At 39.5% G+C, this 25,512-nt stretch overlaps 8 protein-coding genes and 1 non-coding gene across 9 annotated transcripts; 7 read left to right on the forward strand and 2 right to left on the reverse strand.

Annotated features, from left to right (window-relative positions):
• Nucleotides 1-397: 397 nt before the first annotated feature.
• L201_001222 (uncharacterized protein) lies at nt 398-4,993 on the forward strand (the record flags this gene model as incomplete). Its single annotated transcript, XM_066217015.1, has 7 exons — nt 398-439; nt 491-1,696; nt 1,753-3,792; nt 3,850-4,400; nt 4,491-4,672; nt 4,777-4,892; nt 4,964-4,993. 7 exons carry the CDS (start codon nt 398-400, stop codon nt 4,991-4,993), a joined length of 4,167 nt encoding a protein of 1,388 aa, XP_066073112.1.
• Nucleotides 4,994-5,334: 341 nt separating this feature from the next.
• On the forward strand, nt 5,335-7,311 carry L201_001223 (uncharacterized protein; the record flags this gene model as incomplete). The annotated part of the gene is made up of 11 exons (XM_066217016.1): nt 5,335-5,471; nt 5,538-5,643; nt 5,713-5,741; nt 5,799-5,875; nt 5,948-6,023; nt 6,085-6,125; nt 6,212-6,224; nt 6,305-6,574; nt 6,655-6,880; nt 6,962-7,001; nt 7,088-7,311. The coding sequence occupies 11 exons, from the start codon at nt 5,335-5,337 to the stop codon at nt 7,309-7,311; spliced, it is 1,239 nt and encodes a 412-aa protein (XP_066073113.1).
• A 726-nt stretch (nt 7,312-8,037) lies between these two features.
• L201_001224 (uncharacterized protein) lies at nt 8,038-9,875 on the forward strand (the record flags this gene model as incomplete). Its single annotated transcript, XM_066217017.1, has 4 exons — nt 8,038-8,050; nt 8,115-8,282; nt 8,344-9,760; nt 9,833-9,875. The coding sequence occupies 4 exons, from the start codon at nt 8,038-8,040 to the stop codon at nt 9,873-9,875; spliced, it is 1,641 nt and encodes a 546-aa protein (XP_066073114.1).
• A 1,357-nt stretch (nt 9,876-11,232) lies between these two features.
• On the forward strand, nt 11,233-12,710 carry L201_001225 (uncharacterized protein; the record flags this gene model as incomplete). The annotated part of the gene is made up of 5 exons (XM_066217018.1): nt 11,233-11,277; nt 11,341-11,452; nt 11,513-12,279; nt 12,368-12,610; nt 12,672-12,710. The coding sequence occupies 5 exons, from the start codon at nt 11,233-11,235 to the stop codon at nt 12,708-12,710; spliced, it is 1,206 nt and encodes a 401-aa protein (XP_066073115.1).
• A 1,277-nt stretch (nt 12,711-13,987) lies between these two features.
• Nucleotides 13,988-15,151, forward strand: L201_001226 (uncharacterized protein; the record flags this gene model as incomplete). Its single annotated transcript, XM_066217019.1, has 5 exons — nt 13,988-14,101; nt 14,228-14,351; nt 14,440-14,599; nt 14,699-14,821; nt 14,899-15,151. 5 exons carry the CDS (start codon nt 13,988-13,990, stop codon nt 15,149-15,151), a joined length of 774 nt encoding a protein of 257 aa, XP_066073116.1.
• Nucleotides 15,152-15,611: 460 nt separating this feature from the next.
• Nucleotides 15,612-17,146, reverse strand: L201_001227 (uncharacterized protein; the record flags this gene model as incomplete). The annotated part of the gene is made up of 7 exons (XM_066217020.1): nt 15,612-15,873; nt 15,950-16,075; nt 16,149-16,308; nt 16,419-16,580; nt 16,671-16,781; nt 16,847-16,935; nt 17,025-17,146. 7 exons carry the CDS (start codon nt 17,144-17,146, stop codon nt 15,612-15,614), a joined length of 1,032 nt encoding a protein of 343 aa, XP_066073117.1.
• Nucleotides 17,147-18,288: 1,142 nt separating this feature from the next.
• On the reverse strand, nt 18,289-19,907 carry L201_001228 (uncharacterized protein; the record flags this gene model as incomplete). The annotated part of the gene is made up of 7 exons (XM_066217021.1): nt 18,289-18,538; nt 18,666-18,791; nt 18,867-19,020; nt 19,135-19,296; nt 19,383-19,493; nt 19,567-19,655; nt 19,768-19,907. The coding sequence occupies 7 exons, from the start codon at nt 19,905-19,907 to the stop codon at nt 18,289-18,291; spliced, it is 1,032 nt and encodes a 343-aa protein (XP_066073118.1).
• Nucleotides 19,908-20,922: 1,015 nt separating this feature from the next.
• L201_001229 lies at nt 20,923-21,014 on the forward strand. Its single transcript has one exon. It is a non-coding gene; the product is annotated as a tRNA-OTHER (tRNA).
• Nucleotides 21,015-21,531: 517 nt separating this feature from the next.
• On the forward strand, nt 21,532-25,426 carry L201_001230 (uncharacterized protein; the record flags this gene model as incomplete). Its single annotated transcript, XM_066217022.1, has 21 exons — nt 21,532-21,695; nt 21,756-21,768; nt 21,826-22,078; nt 22,134-22,563; nt 22,617-22,653; nt 22,703-22,810; nt 22,862-23,159; nt 23,210-23,249; nt 23,299-23,372; nt 23,428-23,521; nt 23,587-23,638; nt 23,693-23,787; nt 23,843-23,865; nt 23,919-23,938; nt 24,000-24,088; nt 24,145-24,306; nt 24,356-24,465; nt 24,525-24,545; nt 24,597-24,732; nt 24,785-24,907; nt 24,976-25,426. 21 exons carry the CDS (start codon nt 21,532-21,534, stop codon nt 25,424-25,426), a joined length of 2,793 nt encoding a protein of 930 aa, XP_066073119.1.
• Nucleotides 25,427-25,512: the final 86 nt, after the last annotated feature.

The raw sequence follows: 25,512 nt of genomic DNA on the forward strand, positions 1-25,512 counted from the left end.
CTGTTCGACAAAGTTCTGAGCAACGAATATGGCTGAATGAACAATGATAGAGTTTGATATAAAATATGAACATAAACAGAAGCAAAGTAATAACGTCAAAAATGTCCTATTAGATTATTTGGCTTGAATATTGAAATTTCAGGAACCAAGGTGAATCCCGTTAACGCGTTCTCAGATAGAGCAACTTAACATGATGCTTGGACCGTTATATACCACCATCTACTAGCACTGTCACTCCAATCTTCTATCTGCTTGAATCTTATCCAGCATCAGAATAAGTTGCTTGACATCACTAACATCAACAGGAGATGCCCATATAGTATATAGAGGCGGGAGAGTGCTTCTCTCGAATATGACGGGAACACTTCTGCCGCCTCAGTCGAGGAGCGCTAATAATATGGCTTCCATATCACATAAACCCATCATTATATACACTTCAGTATGTATTCTAACTATCAGCATACTCTTTCCTCGACTGTATATCATACAGACTCTAATCTACACTCCAATATACATCTCTTCAGCGCTGTTCTTCCTGGTGATTTATATCTTGGTTCAAGCTATTAGATCAGATAGACAATATACATCAATCTCTACCGATGCTACTGTAAGAATCAAATATGCTCTTCGACAGCTGAAATTTACCTCACAAGCTGCTTGGTCAGCTGCGAAAACTCGTCAAGAATGGGAAGAGAATCCTTCACTTTTTCTGCCAATACACAAAAATGCCTCAAGTCAAGTCAATAATCGTCTAGACAGTTTTTTACGTTCAATCAAAATACATTTCATCTTACCATGGTATAATCGGATATCACCTTCACCAGCGTTTCCACATGCGGTTGAGGTATTAATACTTCAAGTTTTATCAGATGTAACGAGAAAAGCAGAAAATGTAGATTGGCCAGATATGATGGTTTTAAAAGTATTACCTAATGTGTCTGATCATTTTCAACATTTTAAATCAATTGAGCACTTATCCTCAACCTCTTCAGGTCCTTCACCAAATCCTGCATTACCATTACCTCTACCTCGTAAATTTCATAAAGCACTAACAAATCATCTGCCCACATCCGACGGTGTCTCACCTTCAATCGAATCCCATTTACGTGAGACTTTAGCAAGAGTTTTAGAACAAACATTACCGGAAAAACATAAATCGGAATTAACGTTAACAATCATTAGAGAAGTAATACTAGGAGCAATATTATTACCTATGTTTGAAATGTTATGTGATCCGGATTTTTGGAATAGACAGATTGATGAAAGAGGAGGAAGATATCTATATGAACAAAAACAAGTCGATAAATTCCTTTCAGCATTATCCTCACTTCCAACTTCAACAGTCTCAGCTGCAAATACACCTTTACCAACTTCAAAATCTCGTAAAGACCAGAAATTCCCAATCACCCCCTCTTCTAAATCGATTTCGTCTAAATCATCCTCCAAGCAATTTGACAATTTTATAAGATCTATTGCTAAATTGAGGACACTTGGTGATGCTAGAAGACTGAGAGCAGACGTAGAGAGGGAATTAAGAAGTGCTAAGCTTGCTCTGTCAGAGGAACTTCGTGCAGGTCACGCCGGGAAAGAGGGTGATAAAAAGTTGAAGAGAGCTCAGAAATATGTTGAAAGACTGGATAGGGCCAAGATAGACATAGATCAAAGGATATCCATACTATCAGGTCAACCGGGAAAAGTAAGCTATTTCAGTATATTTTGACTTATTATAGCTGACGCAGATATATTCATCAGGCTCGTCCATCAATGGAAAGATCCCCTATGAGCTCAATGATCCTGGAAGCAGCTGCAAGCGAATCTGTTACTTTGTATGCCATCTTGTCTGATCCATCATCCCTGGCTTATTGGTTGGAACATATGGAACGACGTGGAAGGTCACGATTGGTGCAATTTTGGCTAACTATAGAAGGTTTCAAGGATCCTCTTGAAGCTAGCGGTCTTGAATCTGCTCTAGACAGCGCTTCACAACCCATTCAGCAGACCTCGGCTCCGAACGATTCTCAAACTACGGGAGAAGATGTAGCATTTTTGTATGAAATGTACTTTGCAGCTGGTCAAACGGGTATAAACGCTTCTCAGAAACATCTACAAGTAATTGAAGAAACAGCTCAATCAGGTAGTACAACCCTTTCTTCAGTCGAAATACAAAAGGTCAAACATGCTGTTTTCGCTTCCCAGAAGGAAATATACGATCAAATGATCGATGAAGATTGGCCTACTTTCAAGAAAAGTGAATTGTATATCAAGGCTGTTACTGATTTACAACGAGCCAATATATCCTCACCATCGCTCAACAATGAGACGGAGATATCTCAAATGTCATCGCCTCTTTTAGGCTCCATTATGCCTCTACCACGTACACCACTGATACCTCAGCCGAAGACCCCCGCTGAATCATCCAGATCCTTCTTCGATATTTTATCACCCTCCGCTCGACCTCGTACCAACAAGAAGAAGGGATCGAACCCTCCAGCCATGCCACCGACTCCGACAGCTTCGATCTCTATCACTCCACCTGTCTTCACCCGGTCCACTACAACCGATTCCCAATTTGGCCTATTTAAAGATATCAGAAAAGTGAGTCCTGGGAATATTGAAAGACAGATCAGCTCTCTGGAATCAAGCAATCCCTCCACTCCTCCTGCACCAAATAGAATTTCTAGTCATCTAGATTTCCTCATATCCGGAGATGACAAGGAGGAAAGCAGGGAAGATCGAATCAAATTATTTGGTGATGATGAGGACATCGACGAGAACGATGCAGAATACTTAGAAGCTCAAAGAATTGAAGCTATCCAAGCTGCTCTCAACGAGATTATAGCATCTGATGATACAAACAATCAAGAGCCTATTCAAGCAGAGACGGATGTATTTACACAGCAACAGCCGAGGTCACCTGCTGCTTCTATGGTCCTCTTCGATAATTCCTCCAAAACTGAAGACAAAGCGCCCAGATTGGCCTCAAGAAGTGCTGAGGACCTCAAACTCACTAAAAAGTCATTGTTCACTACTTCAGCGCCCCCAAGTCGGTTACCCTCTGTAGCGATATCAAACATCAAACCAAATGATCGTCCAAAGAGTCTACATAAACTCTCGCTATCACCAGAGAAATCAAGTAAACAGCTGTTTGATGATGAGCTTGATGAACAATTTGACGGTGATGTCGAAGGAGATGATCCGGTTGGCGGTAATGATATGATTCAATTAGCTGCACCTGGTGATTTACAGCTATCTGTCGAGATCTCTAGATTACAAGACAAAATTCAAGAATTAGTGCAACAGGATCATCTATTGGATACCCTAATTAGACAAGCCGAGTTAACTGGGAATCAAGTTGAACTGCGTATTTTGAGTAGATCGCAATCTTCCGTTAGAAGGGAACAACGTACAGCTATCTTTCAGAAAGCTCAATTTGAGCAACAAGAAGAAGAGAATCGTTTGGTTCCTGGTAGAACAACGATCTCTATCCCATCCTCGATTATGACGCCTGAAGATGGGGAAAGTGGGAAACAAGTGGTGAAATATACTATTGAAGTCAACCAAACAGGTGAAGATGGCAACACCATATTTGGCTGGGTAGTTGTTAGAAGGTATAATGAGTTTTATGAGCTGGACAAATCGTTAAAAGACTGGGCGGCGGAAAAAGGTGAAAAGAGTAGTTTGATGGAAGAATTCAAGAGGAAAACAGTAGAAATGCCAGGCAAAAGGCTAGTTCCGAACTTGTCGGCTAGTTTCGTAGAATCTAGAAGAGCAGGTCTGGAACGGTATCTGCAAGTAAGTGTCTATTGTGATCATGAGCTCGATATATAGCTAATTGGATTCGCCCTGCAGTCACTCTTAAGTTCTTCAATAATATGTGATAGCTTGATACTCCGCTCTTTCCTCTCACGTTCACCTGTACCTCTACAGTCAGGCTCAACAGACGCTATGTGCTCTTCTACAGCTTCTTTAGCCAGTCTTGCACCTCATAATATCGTTAAATCATTATACAAAACCATGGCCACTTCTTTAGATGATGCAATGCTAGGACCCAGTATGCTTGATATGATGTATACTACTTTATCAAGACAGTTATACGACTTTGGTGGTATGGTTGGATTAGGCGGAGATGATCTGGTCGGATTACTACCTTCTGCTCTGAAAGGCGGACCATATACACCTCAATGGCTAAAGAGTGATCCTATAGCTGGAAACGGTAATGGTACTTCAAACGAAAACGAAGGCAGAATCGGTCCTATAGGTGGAGAATCTGGTATAACCACATTCACCGGTCCCATTTGCGACTTGTTCATTGAGATATTCGATTTAAAAGAGAATAATTGGCTCAGAAGACAAGCTATAGTAGTGATTCTGCAACAGTTTCTCGGTAGTACCATAGAGAGGTGAGTGATAATAAACAATCTTTCTCATTTTCCCAAATTCCCGTTTGATCATTTCAACCGCTGATTAATGTATCGCATTCACACTATTAGGAAAGTAAGAGATTCATTCCGTTCTGCAATATCCTCTGACTCAATAGAAAAAATTATCGCAAATCTTGAAGACACTTTGTTTCCCGGAGGAGAAAGACGTCCACCTAGTATAGAAAGAACCAATGAAGAGAAATTGGAAACTAAAATTAGAGCTAGTAAGAAGCTTGGGATGCTTATACCTGGTAAGTACATTCAATGTAGTTCAAATCCTCCTTTTCCTAGTTACGCTTGACATAGTGACATAGTAGAGTGATATCTGACGGCCTCTCGTTGAACCTGACCATAGATGTGGCTGCTAATATGATAGGGAGGGGTAATGCTAGACGCGCTGCAAGAAGGGTTTTTGGTGCTTTACAGGATACTAGACTGAATCAACACCTAATTCTTTCAATCATGGATGAGGTGAGTAATGTTGAAGGATTCGAGCATAACATTCGGGCAGGTATTTCATTCACTGATATAACCTATATCAGATTGTAAATGCGATGTTCCCACCTCGTTAGCGTGAATTCGCGATACAAATATGCATGTTGTATATATTTTTGAGCACAAACAATGTTGACCACCTGTGCGGGCATCTGGAATTATACATATATGGACAGTATGGTACAACCGAAAACTGAATGTAACCGTTTAACATATTATGGGTGAAAGGTCCTTTCCTTTTCCTTTGGGTTCCGCTCCTTATGACGATCCTTTCTCGTGTTGGCAACAGCTAATCAATAACTTTCGCATATTAACCAGTCTTTGCGACAATGCGCTTAGCCAAACAGACCTAAAATTTGACTAACTGATAATAGTCAACCCCGCATCAAATCAACTTTTTAGCACTACACGAATTATTATGGGAGCTTCACATTCGATTGGTGACTGGATTGAAGAAGGAAGTGATGGTGAATGGTCACCTTCGCATCCGTCCGATGCTCAGAGAGAATCTATAGTTTTTCTAGTTGGATCTCTTTTGGTTATTCTAGTTTTCTGGTGAGTTTCTACTTATATCTTCCTTTACAAACAACGTGACTAACGAGCTAAATTGGCCATGTTCAGGCAAGGTAAGATCCCGATTTGGTATTCTTTCAGAAAGAAGGGAAGGACAACTATACCTTTTCCCATGTTGGTACCGTTCAAATTGTTGACCGTATTATATCATGAGGTATGTATCTATTTGTAGTTATAGACGACTGAAGATGAAAAAAAAGCTAATCATTTACGTATGAGCTAGATCGGACATGCGGTTGTAGGGAAACTAACGTGAGTTCAACATTATTTCGACATAATGTGGCGCAGAAGCTGATAATTATAGATTAGAATATGGTATAAGCAACTGAGATATGGTATACCCATAGGAGGCGAAAGAGGTAGAATAGAATTTATAATGGTTGATTGTAAGTACGATCATGAAATGATAAATTGTATCGCTGTAAAAGTGATTCTCAATTCATTGACCAAATATACAGGGTATGAAGGTGGTTGGACAAAGTTCGGTGGAGATGTTGAGCCCATTTATTCCTTGACATTACCTGCTGGTTATTTGTAAGTCAATCTTTATATCATCCGAGCGACTACAAGTAGCAAGAAATGTCCATCAATATAGAGCAAGCTGTTTAGTTGGATGTTGGTTTCTTTTTACAGGCTGTGAGTTAGCCTCTGTGAAACGTTCGCAACTTGTTAAACTTGCTTGGATGGACGGAGTAATATTGACATTTTACCATATTCTACAGTCGATGCTAAATGGTACGAGCAACTCCTCCTCCACCTCCTACTACTACTACTACTATCTATCGCTTGCTGAAAGATGGTCACGCAATATATAGGTCCAAATTTGGTGCAATAAGTTTGATCATCCTAACAACAATTGCTACTTTGATATGTTTCTTTATCAAGGCTAAATCAGGATTAGTCAACAACTGGTATTTTATCCAGTCAAAGACATATAAATGGTTATTATGTAATGAAGTTAAATCAAAACGAACATTGAGAAAACATAATAATATCAAATATCAGAGAAATGAGAATGCTCGATATAAACATGATGATGATGTGGATGGACCGACTGAACATGATTTACGTGCTTCACAAGACTTGTAAGTTTAAACACTGACTTATAATGGATGTTGTATATTACCAACTGAGGAGCTCAATTATCTTTTATTCGTGATTGTAGGATTACAGCCTGCTCGATAATCATAGGGATAATCATCACTTTAGCTTGGATGTGGGACGATTCAATCTATCTAAGATTTGTAATGCTCTTCATGGGTTTATTAAGTGCTTTATATGCAGTCTGGGATATAATTTTAGATGGGTTGAAATATGCTAAAGTAGCTAAATCAGATATCACTTATATGGCTGAAGAACATAACAGGAGAGTAAAACAATATAATAAGAATGTAAGCTTCTTCTGAGAATAAACCCTGTCTGACTCTATAACTGATAAGAAATATCGACTAATACTATGTCATATGGTGCAGAATCCGGAAAAAAGGCAAAAGAGTAGAAGAAGCACTAAGTGTGAGTGATGGCATTGGTATATCTGGCTGTTAGACTTCTTTCACTATTTACTAATTGCCACCAAATGTGTATATTCATATTCATAGTTTACGCAATAATTTGGCTATTTACGAAAACAGATATGATCATACTTGTGATTGTTTTGGCTTATTTCGTATTTAAGAAAACCAAAGTTGAACAAGCTATAGAATCAAGAGAATTCCTTCCAGCAAAATTCCATTATGGTCCTTCCGATCTAGAAGACGATTTCAAATTAGCTACTGGTAAATTCAAAGAAGGAATGAATGATTTAGTTGGTCATGATAATTAGAAGGATCTTTGTAGAATTGAATCGAGTCAAACATTATTGCAGAAGAAATTAAGATAATCTCGGAACTTACCTTTGTATCGTCATTCATCAATTGTCTTATTGACTTCTCAGCTTATACAATGATGTATACAGTATTTTACAAGCTGTCATCTAACCTTATCCGACGAACTGCTCGTGCTCATGATCAGCCCCGACCGATCGGACGGAACATCAAAATCATACAGTATATTACATGCCAAGGGGATCTCAATTACAGAAAGTTCTAGTCTTCCACAAAACGTTTAAATTCACGTTTCTCATGACAGACATCCTTTATATTACACATAAAACCCCTTATAGGCGAGACAAAACTTTCGTTCCTTTAACGTTGGAGAAATGATACGATGGGATTAGAAAGGAGATATGGAAGATTGATAGGAGAGATCCTTTGATCTTCCTGCGATGGTAACAGTGTTGCTCGCAACTCCACACGAAAGAATGTATAATGATTTGAGTGGTGTGGATTTTGGAGCTACCTTCAATCTCATCATCGTTTATACTTCAGCCCTCTATAGGAAGGTATCACAACAAACTCATTTGGAAGGAGAGTTATCAGATAAATACTAAAGCAACAATTCGCTTTTAATCTCAAAGTGATCACAACATTTCTTTTCGTTCAAAATTATTCAACTTGAAAAGCCTGAAAGCTGTTATCAACGTCACAACAAAATAGGACAATCCATCTAAATGCCCCTCGAAGGTCAGTGATCCTGTTTCTTCTGAATATTGACATATCCCTGACATAAGCTGCTCTCTTGAATTAGTCACTCCCCCACCGTTTGCTTCACAGCAAAGATTACCTTACACACCTGCTTTTGCCCGACCTGAAATAACAGGCTCACAGTCTGCTGCAAGTTCGCTCGGGAGTATGAATGGTCCTGCTTCGGCTGCGGCAGCTGCTATCATTCCGCCAACTGCAGGAGGTCTTGCAGGTGAGCTAAAGTAGTGGATCCGTCCGATATATCGATAGTAAGACTGACTGACACAAATTAGATCCTCATCGCGCTGTCGCCGCTCTGCCCGAAGCGGGATATACAGCACCTAATCTTCGACCCGCTGCAATTTCCATCGAACCACACATAGCAGGTGGGTCTATGTATGGCGGCGGACCAGGCGGAGGCTCGGTATACGGTGGTGGATCAATGTATGGCGGAGGAGCAAGAGGACCACCAAATAGCGCTACTGGTTATGAACACCCAATTTTGGGTCATCAACATCAACATGTACAATCGCCACTTAGTATTGTTCATTCTGATGGATGGCAAGCAAATTCATTACCTGCTCCAAGACGTGGTCAACCTTTAGTACCATTACCTGGTGAATCCACTATAGCTCCTAAACATCATCGTCATCAACATGATCATATACATCACGGGTATGAGGATTTCGATGATGGAAAAAGTGATGCGAGTTATTATGCTTTACCTAGAAATCTTAACATCCAACCAAGATCAAGAACAAGATCAGGTTCGATCAGCTCAATTTCTGATTCTGCACCAAGTCCAAAAGAGATTCAACAACTACAAAATGGTGTTCACAGATCTAGATCAATCTCGAATGTTGGGATTGGAGGTGGTCATAACAGATCACCTTCTCTACCACCTGCTATAGGTCATTTACATTCACCTATTTCGCCTTCACCTTTAGCTGCCGCTGCAACAGCAATCGGCGGAGGTAAAGGGAAATCGCCTCTTTCTCCTTCAGACATTGAACCGTTGAAGAAACCCAAGGATAGAGATTCACCTGGTCCAGAAGAAAGAAGACACAGAATCCATTCTTATGTTCCATCTGCAGCTGATAACGAGGATGAAGGCCCTATGAGAGATCGAAATAGAGAAAGGAGATATTCAGCTTTGTCTCATGAGGTAATCGAAAGACCAAAGATGAAACGTCACAATTCAAGTCAACTTCCTGTCGACCATCAACATCAAACAAAGAATGAACATGCACATGCACATCATAGACACAGATCTGGATCTCATTTACCTCCACCTCCCCCATCAGATTTATATTCATATGCTGCTTCTTCATATAGAGGTGAAAGAGTTCCTTCACCCCCTCCACCTGATATGAGTGGTTTACATATTAGTGGGTCTCATCACAACCATCATCATCACCATAATCACCATCATCATGAAAGAGGCTCAAATTCTTCTTCTAGTGGTAGAAGAAGAGAGAGGAGAAGAGCAATGTCAATGCAAGGTCTGAATGATAGACATTTCGCTCAACAACAATCAAACTATTCACCAAGTGTCGCTGGTCTAGCACCAGGTAACGCAACAGTCTACGATGATGGTGCAAGTGTTATTTCAGATTCAAAAATGACTTTTATGGATGGTAGTGTAGCTGGTAGAACAAGTCAATATGGTTTACCTAAATACCCTCATCAACCTAAAATGGATTATCGAAGGTGAGTAGACTTCGGCCTATTTTGTTTATACAATCAGTACAGCTAACGTACTTTCTCTCCTCCACTCAATAGATTCTGCGTACAAAGAGGAACTGCGGATGTATTTTTGGATTGATCAATCTTGTCGCTTGTCAATCACCCTGTTCTCACCTTGTTCCAATCAACAACACCCGTTGTTATAGAGATATCCTTTCCTTCAACCTCTTCCGCAGTGATTAAATTCGAATGACGACAATTTGTCAAGTATAATACTATAGATGGATATATCTGTAACTGCAATTCCCCAATGTATAGTCTTTAACTGTATCGAGTTGCTTGAACAGGCTGCAGGGCGTCATTAAGATGCGGTACATTTTGTGAAAGTGAATGTAACATAATAAAAATCGTAATGACGATCACAATGCAGGTGTAATGAATTGTAATTAATCGTAATTCATCGTAATCAATTGTATATTTGATGCCGGTTAGTACGATGCCGAACGTGTTCGGATGAATCAGCTTGTAGAATAGTACTTATCCTTTTTCCATTTTCACGTTTTGGTTTTTTTCTCTTTTGTCCCTTTTCACTTCAAGGTTACTTAACTCCTTTACATCTTTTCTTTTCTTTTCTTTCTATACATCATTTCTTGCCAGCCAGCACAACTCTCTATATTAGATCAGTTTACATCGTTTGTAGCTGAAATTTGACTCATCGACATATTTGACTTTTCAATTCGTTATTACCTTGAATTATCGATTCTAAAGCTTGACCACAAGGTCTATACTTCAAGATCACGCTCATAATTCCGATCGTCGCTATCTCTGCTCAAAATTGGAAGGATAGAGGTCCGCCGAAATTATCATCAAATAACAAGGGTCAGGTGAGTATTGTCTCAATGCTCCTTGATCACACCAATACGTGCACTTGCGCTGTATGTAATCGCGCTTCATTGACACAGTATATCGTGGACACTACCTTTTACCGAGGTGAAAAGTAATAAAGATTGTCGTCTGCTAAAACATGTATTCTGCCTTGTATTGATTGTTGCTGACAATGCGCTTTCATTGTCCTTGCCACTTGCCTTTCGTCATCTGTATCATCATTGCTACCTCTATATATACGCCAATTCAATTTCACTACACTCATTACACATACCCATAAATCTCACCGTATTTCCGATCTGCTTTATTTCCACCTTGGCTATTCAGTTAAACAAAGAGTTCATGCTTTCCTCCGTCAATACCACCACTAGTAGACATCAACATCGTTGTTATAAATATATAGGTTCGCATACCCGTTAATTAGTAAGTTTCAAGTCGATCAGTTCGAAGGGCAGAACTAAGCGACCGCTTCGAAGAGGGTGGAGAAAGGGAACGACTAGCATTAATAACGAGGTGGAGGCGGTTGAGGGACTGATGAGACTCGGGGGGCGCAAAAGCGCAAGACTGAATGCTGATAAGCTTAATCATACAGAAGGAATAATCTGCCCAACATGGCTATGGTAAATGTCAGACGAGATGTCGAAGACAAGTTCTATGTAAGCTATGTTGTAACCAGACGAATATGCGGTAAGTGTTGCAGCTGACGTCACTCAATCCAGCGATACAAAATGCCTCTTCTCCAAATCAAGGTAGAAGGCAGGGGAAACGGTATCAAGACTGTTATTCCTAACATGGATGATATCGCGAGGGCTTTGAACAGACCCCCTACCTGTAACTGTCCATTCTGTCCTCCATACTCATGGTCAAACTGACATCGTTTCGTGCCTTCAGATCCTACCAAATACTTTGGTTGTGAATTAGGTGCTCAAACTTCAATGGCCAGTGAACGATACATCGTCAACGGTGCTCATACCGCCGATCGACTTAGAGAACTTCTCGACAACTTCATCGAGCAATTCGTTCTCTGCACTGCTTGTAAGAACCCAGAAACCGAACTCGTCATCACTGGTAAATCTGGACACGAAAACATGCATCGAGACTGTAAAGCTTGTGGTCGACAAACTACCATCAACATGAGACATAAATTAGTCGCTTATATCCTCAAGAACCCCGTTAACAAGAAAGAAAAGGGTAAAAAAGGAAAGAAGGGTATGACCGCCGAAGCTAATGTTGGTGGACCTATGGTATTTGAAAAAGGTGCAGAAGATGGTTCAGGTGAAGATGAAGATGCTAGTCCATCTGGTACACCCGCTCCAGGTGATCAAGGTGTTCCTACCTCTGGAACCGACATCGACAATGTTCTTGGTCGATCTGATCCAGTCCTTGATAATCCAGATGCAGCCGAAGAAGTCTCGAAAAAACTCGCCAAAACCGATCTTAACGGAGATGATGACGATGAAGAAGATGCTGATTCACCTTACGCCGTCCTTGGAGGTTGGTTAGAAGACAACAAAGACGCTAGTGATGCCGATATCATCGCTCAAATCAAAGAACAAGGTATTGTTGGTAAACACAAGGTCTTAGTAGAAGTCGGTCATCACCTTTTCACCGATGAAGTTGGTAAGGAAATTACTAAGAGAATTCCTCTTCTCCAAGCTGTGAGTTTTGATGCACTGCATTATCCATATTATGCTATTGCACTTCCACATGCAGTCGTAATGAACCAGACTAATACATTTTTTGCAGCTTGTCACCTCTGAAAAACACCAGAAATCACTTCTTGGTGGTCTCGAAAGACTTCTTGCACTTTCACCAAACTCCGACGATCTTCTTGCTGCTGGAACCACTTCCAAGGTTCTCATGGCTCTCTACCAAGATGATATTCTTGACGAAGAACTTGTCAAGCAGTGGGGTACTCATGTTAGCAAGAAATATGTTGATAAGGAGAAGAGTAAAAAAGTCAGAAAGAGTGCCGATGCTTTCCTCAAGGTATGTCTCCCTTACTTGTGTATTTTATATGATCAATTGGCTAATCGTGTCACTCTGACAGTGGCTCGACGAGGCTGATGATGAATCAGAATCTGAGTAAATCAGCTATATTGAGGTTCCTCACGATGAAGAAGGAGTTGTTCTCTTATTTTATGTATTTTTCTTCTCACTTCCTCTTGGATCAATCATGTATGCGCGTGGCCGTTGCAGCGCAGTATGAGTACCGTAGATAGCGCCAAGCCTAAACGAGAGACACCTTAAAATTATATGTCTGAAAACGATGGCACAGCTGTATCTGCGTTGTTCCTCGTTCTTCGACGGCACCCAACAGTTTGCCTGTTTTGCGTTCTACATTCTAAAAAAGGCAAAAAGGCATAAGGTAGAAAGCCTGCAAGTAAAGAAGAAGCATAAAAAGTATATCTTCCGAAAAAACCCTGAAACAGTTCGAAGCATTTATACGAGTACTGTAGTTGGAACGTCGGAACTCAAGTCTTTCTTCCCACAAGTAGAGAACAACCAAAAAATCCCAACTTTGCAAGCAAGAAAAGATTCAAAGATCAGACACTAATACCAACACTTCAAGATGCGCTATTCCAAGTTCTCGGACACCGACGGTCATTGTGCACCAAAGCAGAACGCTATGGCAATAATTATTTAAAACACCTAACTTTGCCTCATTTTCGCAGCCCTTCACATTGATCACACTTTGTGCAGGGATCGGTGTGTTATACTCGTTAACCGTGTAAATTCTGTTAAAGGCAGTATATCCACTTTCAATACAAACATACAAACTTACAGTAAACATATCATATACAACTCAAACTGCTAGCAACCTTGATCAACAATTTTAATCCATAACCTTTGTATACTGATTATCTATAGAAATCGTAGGGAGCCATCATGACTACCAGAAAACATTCCTTGACGCGAAACCTTCTGATCACACTGGGATGGTTATCGTTTTTAACAGCTGTACGGGCTGATGGCGGATGTGATGCAATTGATCCTTTTGTAAGTAGTAATAAAATCCCCCTAATTATACGTGAATAAAGCAAGGAATACACCTCATGAAATAGGGGGATAAGCCGCTAATATGACAACAAACTCTTAATTAGGCGGATCCCAAGAACGATCCTTGTAATCCATTCAGATATATACCAAATAAAGCAGGAAATATCATTGTAGCTGAATTTTTCACTCATACTGCTTTTTTCCTGTTACTTTGTAAGTCATTCAATGAAATCCATTCCACCAGAACGTGAACAAGTACCTTTGATAATCGGTAGTTCCACTTGTACAAGCTGAATATGATGAGTAAGAAGCTAATATCCTTATGATCTAGGTTATATACACAGACCAACAAAATGGTTTATGATCATGCTTATAGGCGCTTGCACACATGCTATAGGTTTATGGTTAAGATTAGGTATTAGAGCTCAACCACATGGATTAGGTTTCATGATTGTTGACGAGGTTCTAGTTGTTTTAAGTGTAAGCTTCTAATTTCCGTTTCTTCTACCTTCATTTCTTCGTGATAATATGATGTTGTTCGGTATTCTGTAGAGTGTATACAACACAATCTGATTTCTCGCTAATGAAACTCGAATTGCATTATAGCCTTGTGCATATTTAGCTGGATTATATGTTTTACTTGGAAAGATCACTCAACATCTAGATGGTGGAAAATATTTACGTCCAATTAAACCTGAAAAAGTAGCCAAGATATTCGTTTGGTCAGATGGTAAGTTTCATTACAATTATTAACTTATTTAAGAACGTGAACTAAATTTGAATTTTTGTTCGTTTTTTCTTTTTTTATCATGGGATAGTCGCTACATTTATGATTCAAGGTAATGCATCAGGATTATTACCTTCAAAATCAGCTATTGTAGTTAAAATTGGAAGATATCTTTTATTAGTTGGATTAATTTTACAATTTATCAGTTTCTTATTTTTCTGTTATCTAGTCATCATTTTCTTCTATAGAGTGTAAGTTCTCAAATCAGCTCATTTCAAATATCAATATACCAGACTCCGTGATAATGGAAAATATAGTCGGCTAACATCTATCTGCCTGATGATCATCAGTCGAACAGAAGCACCACAACTTTACGCAATGAGAAGATGGAAGCGATTATATGCAGCCTTGATATTCACTTGTTTAACATTATTGATTAGAACAGTCTACAGAATAGCTGAATTTGCGCAAAAGTGAGTCAACTCAACTACAATAAGCTAATTTGTCAATTTGGATAATGCTAAATGATTTTTCCTCATCTTACTCCCAGCCATCCTGGATATTTATATACCCATGAAATATTCTTCTTCGTCTTTGATTGTTTACCCATGTGGTTGACCATCACCACTTATGTGATTTTCTGGCCAGGTAGATATTTGACCGATGAAACTAAAGTTAGACCTTCTATTTTAGATGGTTTCGGTATTGATAATACAATCTCTCTGAATAATATGGGTGGCAGTAATGAAGGAAATGGTAGAACTAGATTACATTCAGGTTCTGAAGAAGAGTATAGAAATTAGAGTATAAGCCCAGTCTGAATACAGTATGGTCATACGATATTGAGTTACAGTAGTCATATATAACCTGTAAAGTATAAATCGGCAGGACGTTCCGCGAACTGAGAATATTATATACATGAACTGTTTATGAATAAAATGTGAATAATCTCTAAGTTGGTTGACTTTAACGGAGTTGTTTGACTGCAAATTATGCGATACATAAATCCTTATACTATTCCTCTATATATATATATTTATTCATCATGACGACATTAGTCGCAAGGATGGCTCATCAGGTAAAGTCCGTAGATTCCAACAAAATGGAGATCTGCCAGTTTGGTATAACAAGGATTGGTATAAACAAAGGAGATATAAACTTGTATATTATTACTAAGACTCAATGTATATAACTTCTATCAAGTTGTGATGTTACATTTTGGATATACTTGGGATTTTGGTTGAATAAACATGCAGGACCACTTTAATATTTATTACTATATTGAGGTTCTTCACCTGTTAAACCACCATTATGAGGTCGGCCTACTTGATTTGTCATTACCATATCACCGTTACTTCCATTGATACCATTTACACCGTTTTCAACACTTGAGATTTGATTTTTAGGTGCGAAATGTAAATATTTTCCAGGCCAGAAATAGCAATATGTGGCGATACCTAATAATAAAGCTAAAGTATCAAAACCTAAATAATATCCTTCATGAGTTGCTAGATAACCGATGTAACTACATTTATTCAATTCATTCCATTCATCAGTCAGAGTTCTTCGTGAAAAGTAGGATAGAAAGCTGCATTACTCACCCTTGACTCAATTCAACGGTTCTGAAAATACTTCTGATAACAAAACATATACAAGTGAAACCCATTGCCCAATAAAGTGATTTCCATCCTGGTGTATTATTCCATAATTCTTTATCGTTCTTCCAGCTATGATTGAGGAAAATTAATACCTCGTTTAGCATAAGGACACCGAGTTAAGTCCCTGTCAATTCGAACTCACGCTCTGTATCCGAAAAGAATCCACATGAAACTGAATAAGACAAAACTTGCTAATTGAGCTGCGATACCAGCTAAAAAGATATGACCACCTGCTTCAGCAGTTTTAGGTACTTTGGAGATCGATAATCCACCACCTGCAGCTTGAATAAGGAATGTAGCGACTGTAAAGTCCGAAAAAAGCAGAGATAAGCTCTCAGTGTGATCTGGTGGGTAGTCGAAAGATGATATAGAGCAGGAGAGTGTGACAAATAAGCGCGGTTCTATGACTTACTATCGGAAACAATGAAAGTCCATGATACCCAACTACCTCTTAATGGTTTCAGGTGTTCATTTTTATCTAAATAAGTAACTAATCTGCCTAATAAGATGTAATCACCTGCTAAGAAAGCACATGGCGATAATACTACGAATAAATAGCAGACGATATATAAACCTGGGATTCATGAAGCAGAGTCATGCAATGCAATTGTATCAGTTCTTATTCGACTATCATAGATATTCAATTTTGTTTATTCAAACTCACCTGTACTATGTAAGTTATTTCTGAAAGCAACTCTAAGAGCTAAACCTAAACCTTCAAACCATGCACCAATAACTAAACACATGAAATAATTGGCTTTTTGTTTGAAGGAGTCTGACAGGAGGAACACAATTTAGTATTCATACGTATTTTGTGTATTGAGCAAACTGTACACTCACGATAGGTTAAGATGATAGCCACTATAAAATATAATATTGCTGCTGTCAAGTTGAGCGCTTTATTAGGTACATAACGTAAAGGATTACAGCTGTATGCAGAAGAGATAAAAATTCAATCAGCAACTAACACTCATTTGATTTAGCACAAACGCAAAACGTTACAAGATGGTAAACGTACATATCATGTCGTGGGTCAGCGTATGGATCTGTCGGACAATCTATATCTGTTGATCTAGCATAAACAGTCGCTATTAACGCCAAGACCGCTATTGCTTTGGGAAGGAAAGTTGACCGAGCCATCTTCTAGATTATCTCGATCTTGCTAATTCTTCGTAAACCGCGAGGTGCTTATGATTGTGTACAGAGATATATTACCGTTTTATTGATGTTGCGTACAGAAAGACTTGATATATGTGATAGCTGTGTAAATTTGATTACCTCGCTTCACTTCCGCAAGTCTTCTGCTTCTGGGAATTACGGTTTGAGCCGATTGATGTTTCAGTAAAAGTCGGTATAGATAATTCGATAGATTACTTTCCAAATCAATGGCGAGTAAGACAAGGTATCTTCAGCTTGATGGTATCAGTAGTATACTATATATGATTTTCTCGAGTACAAATTATGATACGATTAAACCTGTGCAAGAATTAAAGGGGGTATATATGGTTACACCCATATACCTACCATACGGCTCGATCATTCTATTTTAGTGCATGTAAACTGGTTAACTGACCAAAAAGCCAAAACACGGGCGGCGGCCATTTGTGTATGTATTCAAGGCACGATTCCACCATTTATGTTTCCATATTATAAGATTATCCCTGAGTTTTTGCTTTATTGTTGTGCATCGTGTTGTAAACGATCAGACGGGCAAACGGCATTCTTTGTTATAAAACCCTGAAACTAGTCAAAACATCTCCGTCTCTTGGCCGTCTCTAGATCATTTCAACATTTCAACTTGCTGCAACGCCTCCTGCTGCTTATCTCCTCGTTCAGTAACAACTCATAAGCTCCCTTCATCTTCTGATTCAAAATCTCACACAATACTAGTGAAGGCGTGAATCATGCAGTTATCTTGAACTCATTCCATGCATACCTCATCTATCGATGATGAAATGCAAATCAAAAGTATTGGAACAGAAGAAATTCATCTCGGCGAAATACCGGTTCGTCATCACGTTATTACTGCACGGTGAAAAGGAGATGATTTGAGCGTGAGGATCGGAATGGAGATTTGGATTTTAGAATCAATAGGACAGCAGGTCTCATTGCCGTAGCTCAACATTTCCAAGGGAAATCGTTTGTGCATATTGGGAGATTCATTCTATCTACTAGTGGAAATGGTAAGAAACTGTATACATGTTTGTGTTATATTGACAGATGAAAATTGAGCTGTTTACTTCTACTCTATACCATGAAGTATTTCCACCACTTGTCGACATCTAGTACTTATTGTCGTATGGGTATTGTTGACCTTGACCATAAGATGGTTGTGGTTGAAGCTCATATCTATTTGAAGGTAACATACCTTCTTCAGCACTTGGAACTCGATTATGTTGGTTTGTGCTGATGTTATCGAAGTGTAGATATTTTCCTGGCCAAAAGTAACAGAATGTGGCAACACCTAAAAATAAAGGTAGTGTATCAAGAGCTAAAAAGTATGCTTCGTGTGTAGCCAAGTACCCGTCGTATCTATAAGAAGAAAAAGAAAAAGTCAATTACAAATTACGTCAACTAGCGAGAGAATTGGGCAGACAGCTGTAGCTGATGTAATATTACATCTTGAAGGGTTAGATTGATTGGATGGACGAGGACTTACCCTTGAGATAATTCAACGGTTCTGAAAACACTTCTGATGATAAAGCAAATACAAGTAAAACCCATTGCCCAGTAAAGTGGCTTCCAATGTGGCGTGTTGTTCCATAATTGTTTATCGTTTTTGAGCCTATGGAAACACATATGCCAAATTTGGTATCGATATGAAGATGAAGGTATTCAAAAGCAAAGAGAGATGACTTACGCTCTGAGCCCGAATACCGCCCATAATATAGTGAAAATTACAAAACTAACCATTTGTGCAGCTATACCAATCAAGAACAAACGTGAACCTAATTCGGCAGAATCGCCTTTGGTTGATAAACCACCTCCTGAACCTTGAATCAGAAAAGTGAAAACTAAGAAGGGACGAAGAATCGAAGATAGAGCAAGTCAATATAAGTACTCCAATAGGCAATTCAGATTGAATCTTTGAGAGGAGACTGAACATTATTGCATGAATACAAACTTACCATCAGATAAGATGAAAGTCCAAGAAATCCAATTTGCTTTTAGTGGTTTTAAAAGTTCGTCTTTATCCAAAAATCTGACCAATCTACCTAACAAAATATAGTCGCCCGCCAAAAAGAAGCAAGGTGATAACACCACAAACAAATTACAAACGATATATAAACCTATAAATTGAAGTGGTGTTAGTCGATATTCGTAGAAATGATTTATGTAGTATAGGTCGATTGGCGTAAAGAGATGATAAACACACTTAGACCATGAGGGTTACTTCTAAATACAACTCTGAGAATCAATCCCGCGCCTTCAAGCCAAGTACCAATGACTAAACACATGAAATAATTGGCTTTTTGTCGGAATGAACCTAAATATAATATGATAAGGGAGATGAGTTACTTGAGCATGAGACGAAGTGCAGTATCATAGGAGCAACATACGATATGTCAAGATTGCGGCTACAGCAAAATATAAGATCGCGGCTACTATATTGAGTATCTTATTAGGTATGTAACGCAGTACATTACATCTGGAAAGTATTTAATGACACAGCACGTTCGGTTAGCTCAACAAGGATGTTCAGACCCAACAAGTATAATAGGTGTCTTAAGCCTGCTTGATCATCAAAAGCATCAACTTACTCATCGTGTGCTGGATCAGCATATGGATCTTCTGGGCATATTCTTTCAGCGTATACACTTGATAACAATGCTAAGACCGTTAAGACTTTTGCTAGAGAAACAACGGATGTGGCAGTTGAGGCAGTTGTTGAGCGAGACATGTTGTGTTCCTTGGATTGATTGTACGGATTGATCAGTGAGAGAATCAGTATGAAGTAGAATTGATGAGGATTTTTGGATCTCCAATGCATCTCTCTCAATCTCTTTATATATGATTTTCTGTCTGGGTCACTCAAAAGTATCCTATACAAAAACTTGATAAGATTAAAACGATACAGCTGAAAACCAAAATTCTGTCGGGCGCCGGATTTAATCTAGGCACCGATCGAACGTAAGAAACGCTAAAACTCCCTTTTGTTTTGTGTTGTTTTGGTGAATTTGGGAAAAAAGGGTTTTGCTATTCTCAAAGCCACCATGCACCGGTAAAAAAGGAATTCAAGAATGTTTTATTTTTGTATGGGAGTGTGGGAATTGACAGGAAACGAAATGCGATACATATAGTAAATTCATGTGTCGTCATAACAAAAAGATACAATTTAGCCGACTATAGATACCCCAAACATGCACTTTGGTTGTAGTATCTTCGGATGTTAAGCTGTGCACCTAAAAAAGATCATCATGTTCCAAATAGATCTTTTGCCAAGCCATGACCCTAAGCAACCGGGGGCCCCGATAAGAATCCGATCAATCAATCCAAACTTTTATCATTCTCCGAAGATATGGTTAGGAAGATCAATCTTCATGAGTAACGACAATCATGAATCGTATAAAATGCTGTACAGTGGATGTGTCACGTTGGGTGGCTTGTCACCCGATTCACTTGTGTGTTTTCATACAGATAGACGCAAGCTCTCCTCTGGCGGCCGTATTTGAATCTAGAACAGCCTTGTAAGGTCTAATCTTTCATCCCTTCCCTTGGGATTCCCGATCACGCCTGCCACTATTGTCGAAGTCACGATGTTCGCTCCCTTTGGATTGTGTGAGTCCTTCAGTATGATTACAATTTGAGTGCAAGAGCAAAATATCTATATCCAAACAGGGTATTTTAGCATGTTTGAATCTCCCATGTAAATTATGTGTGGATATAGTTTCAGCTGTAATTGCGTAATCATCAAGTGCCCCATGGCCAAGTTGGTTAAGGCATCCGACTGTTAGGAAGTGTGCTTTCGCATATCGGAAGATCAACGGTTCGACCCCGTTTGGGGCAGTAGATTTGACAATCTTTTTGTCTCTTTGTGATTTGTATAATCATTTGGCATGAGAAAGAATCAATCTATCGTCTTTGAAATGAACGGAAAAGGTGAGTTTTTTGGATTTTCAGTCGGTGGGGTGAAAACGCCACATTCACTTCCGCGGCATCGGATTACATAGTATTCATGATTTCAGGTTTTGCGGAGATGACCGAAGTAGGCTATAAGAAAATATCATAATCATCATTAGAATGGGCTTTTGTAATTGTTGTTTGTAATGCTTGTAACGCTTAATCTCAGGTGAGAACGCATGTTAAGCTTTTTATCTTAGTTTCTAGGTGAATTTTATACTTATTCGGGCGAGGACCTATTTTTGTTATTGTTTACAACCACCCTGAGCTGAGAACTCTGAGATGTCTTTCCCATAAGATTATTCGATCAATCCTTCGTCATAATCACCATCGACTATATCTTGCTGAAGTAATCAACGACCTATAGCTTGTGACTAGTCGCTGCTACTTTGACACGAATCAAAATGTCGGCCATAAGTCTACTCAATGAACATGATATTTCAAATCCATATATGAATTATACAGATAATACTGGACAACGTGCTTCGTCAGCGAATTCATCCGAACAACAAAATGATAAGGATATACCAAAAGTTTTAGCTAGAAATTCAGCATGTCATCAATGTCGGTGAGTGTCACTGCGACCTTAGCTCAAATGTATTAAGCTAATAAAGAGTCCTACCTATAGAAAGCGCAAATTAGTAAGTTATCGCTCAGTTTACAAGGGTGTGGTTTCCCCATACTAACTCGTTTCTCAGAAATGCGATGCAACAAAACCTATATGTACGAATTGTTCGAAGCCTAGACAGAGAGGTACTGGAAAAGGTGAAAGCAATGCAGAAATAGAAGCATGTACATGGGATGAACCTAAAGAGCCTAGTGCCAGAACACGCCGAAGAAGAGAATCAGCAAGAAGACAGGCCGAAGCTACAGCTAAAGAGAAACGAGAAGAAGATGACTCGGAAGTTAGTGCCAAACGTGCTAAATTGAATGAATTAGAAGGTCGAATAGGTGAGTCATGAGTACTGACTTGAGTTTTATATGAAAGCTAATGGTATTATTCTAGCCGCCTGTCAAGATGTACTTGAAGGTCAAAGGCAAGGGATGAACCAATCTGTACCTCCGCCAAACATACCATTTCAAAACCCACCTTTCACGTCTTTACCAAATCCAACATCAGATAATCAGCAATCTTACAAATATCCACCACAATCAACTTCTACCGTGTCATATATTACCCAGAATGAGCCCAATTATATGGGTCAAGGATCTCTTTCGACGACAATCCCAAAAGCGGAAACTTCCATTCACGGATCAGCAAATAATCAGGATACATGGCCAACTCTATCGTCGGTGCAGAATGGATCCGAATATGTTCCGTCGACAGAGAATTTGATGAGTAATCAAAGTAAATCGGACGTCAATGGATTATCCACCTACGCAGATCCTTCGCAGCCGGATCCTTTAGCGGGTCTATTTGATCTGATTTGGCCAGAGTAAGTATCGCTGCACCCTTAAACTATGAATTTTATTGCTGATATCTTCATAGCTGGCCTAAGGAACTACCTAAACATGAAATTGTTGAGGTACGTTTGGTATTTAACTTGCCAAGTCGCTCTCTAACGTGACTTTTAGCATGCCATCCGAGTATTTTTCGAAAAGGTACCTACTTTACCGAAAATGTTAAATAAAAATCAGCTATTGCGAAATCTACTGTTACCTCCATCTCATTACGACTTTCCTGTAAGTTCGCTGAATCGGGTTGAGTATGAGTGGAAGCTAATAATCATGTAGGTACGACCCCTATTACACGCAATTTTGGCGATAAGTGCGAATTTCATATCAGAGACTTCTTTAGCAACAAAGGAATATTTCCCCGTAGGAGCTTCTGTACATGACATCACTCATCCCACTAGAGATTTCAACGAACCACGCTCGAAACACCTTTTCAATTTTACCACATGTTCGGCTACTCAAGGGCCAGAGTTGACTACCCCTTTCAGTAAATTCCAGCTATGGCATCGACGGAAAGCATTTGAGACGTTCTCTCAGTATCTCGATCGTGGGGATAAGTTTTTACAGTGCATGCAAGGTGAGTCAGCTGGTCCTCGTGGATGAAAGATACTGATATTTCGTCATCAGGTTATTTGATTGCCACTGTCGTTGATCAGTATAATGCTTGGTGAGTCTTGTGGAGATGCTTTAAGGCTATATACTGAACACAATCTCAGGTGGACGGATTTATGGATGGAAAGTGGATCTTGTCTGAGAATGGCTACACCCATGCGTATCAATGAATCTCCAAGTCAGTCATCCCATCATTATTGCTCGGCATCGCTCCAGCTTACTCTCGATTGTAGATGTACCAGAGAACAGTTTGCGTCGTGGTGCAAGTGCACTCCTCGGCCCTGCAAAGACCGAGATGGAGCAAGCTGAGAGAGATAGGACATGGTGGTGAGTTTTTGGCTGGCGAATTGCTATCGGACTATCACTCAACTAGTACCGTTAAATTTCCGTAGGATGGCGTATATGTTGGAGCGATCTGCGACTGCGGCGACGACTTGGCCTCCCGTAAGTGCGGTTAAGCTCGGTTTCATATCTCACGCTAATAGCCGTTCTATTCAGTGTCTGAGTGAGGAAGAAATCACTGTGGAGCTGCCAGTCTTACAATCAACGTTTGATTATGGGTATGGAGAACTACAAGGTGTTCAGACGATCCAGTGAGTTGCGTCTGTCGAGTACTCATCGTTAATTGCTAACTCAAGCATCGGTTAGGTCTCCTGATATTTACACGTCTCGTGAGTAGCTTGACCTTTACAATATCTTCTTCGCTTACCAGAAGGCTTTTCAGATCCACCTCGTCATCGTGATGTAAGTTGGGCTGTGCGTTGTTACCTTTGTTGGGTTCGCGTAGCTGATATGCTGCAATCAGAGTTTCTGCTTTTTGATCAAATCCATTAAGCTATACACCGAAGTCCAGACATTTTTCAGAAGATACAATAGAGGTACTCACAGTATCGCGTGAGTAGTAACGGGATTATACTGTAACTAAGCTGATTTTAACCCATTTCACGTAGCGGGTACCTATCGCATCCTACCTTTAGAGTTTTATTGTCTCAAATCAATACTTTCAGAATGAGTTTCCCGCCAGATTTCCGACGTCCAACGCATTTCAAGGTTGGCGAAGGTGTCGCAGCTTTCGATAGGGATCTCATACTTTCCCTATGGGTTTTACACGGGTGCGTCAATTCATCCCGTTTCAATGTATACCTGCTAACAGTTTCACAGTGCGAGCATATGTCTGGGGGAGCCTTTAGTCACCAAAGATACGTGGACACACGAAGGTGCCCGTATGACACTAGCGGCTATCAGAGCGGCACTCTCGCTACTGTACGATAGTAAGTGCTTCATTGACGACTTTGCCGGAGTTCATACTGATTATTTACCAATTCAATAGTTACGGCAACTAGTTATGATTGTGAGTTTTTGAATTGCCATGGATCGTGCGATCACTGACGAGAAACTCTAGTGACTCTCTTCAACCCACATTGCTCTTTTACATGGTGTTTGGCTTCAAGAGCCTTGATACGTTTCATGGACGCAGCGATAGAGTCTGGTGACTCTGTTTCTGCTTCTGTGTTCAGATCTGAGCTTGAGGTGTTCCGGTAGGTAGGATTCTATAGCAATAAAGTTTGATGGCTGACTTATATTATGAAGACTTGCTCTTCAACGGTTCGCCGAGAAATTTGCGGTATCTATTAAACATCTCAAAATGGTTGACGATTTACTTCTTCGAATGAATGAACAAGCACTTGGAAGCAAGCCTTTCACTGTCTATGAGTAAGTTCTCGTTTATACAGACACCCTGACAAAACATTCGTAAACGATATTGACAACAATATGTATAGTTGTACCACTGAGGATATAGTAATCACTCATAGACACATTGGTGGGAGTGCATCAGTATCTGAAACTTCTTCTCATGCTGTATATACTCCTGGAGGTCAAAGCAATACAAGTGGATTTACACCTAAAGATCAAGATAAGATCACTTCAATCTCACCGACAACAGAGCCAAATATCCCTACTAAATCTCAACCTCATCAAAATTTGAATGGACCAAATCTGGACCCAAAGAACAACAACAATAACAACAATAATAATGGTATCAACAATTTCGGTAATTTTGGTGGCGGATTTGGTATTCCAACTCCTGCTACATCAATCTCTGATGTGGATTTACAAAATACTTGGGATATAAACAGTTTTAGTTTTGATATTAATGCTATGGTTAGCATATTTGAGAATAACGGTGCGGTATTTGATGGCTCTTCTTTTAGTATGGCGCCACCACAATAAAATACATGATAATATTGTACATGTGTCTAATTTATGATTTCTATGTGTAATACAACTTGAAATGGTTTCACAATCATTATACATCA

This window comes from Kwoniella dendrophila, chromosome 1, assembly GCF_036810415.1.
Source record: "Kwoniella dendrophila CBS 6074 chromosome 1, complete sequence".
NCBI classification, from domain to species: Eukaryota; Fungi; Basidiomycota; class Tremellomycetes; order Tremellales; family Cryptococcaceae; genus Kwoniella; species Kwoniella dendrophila.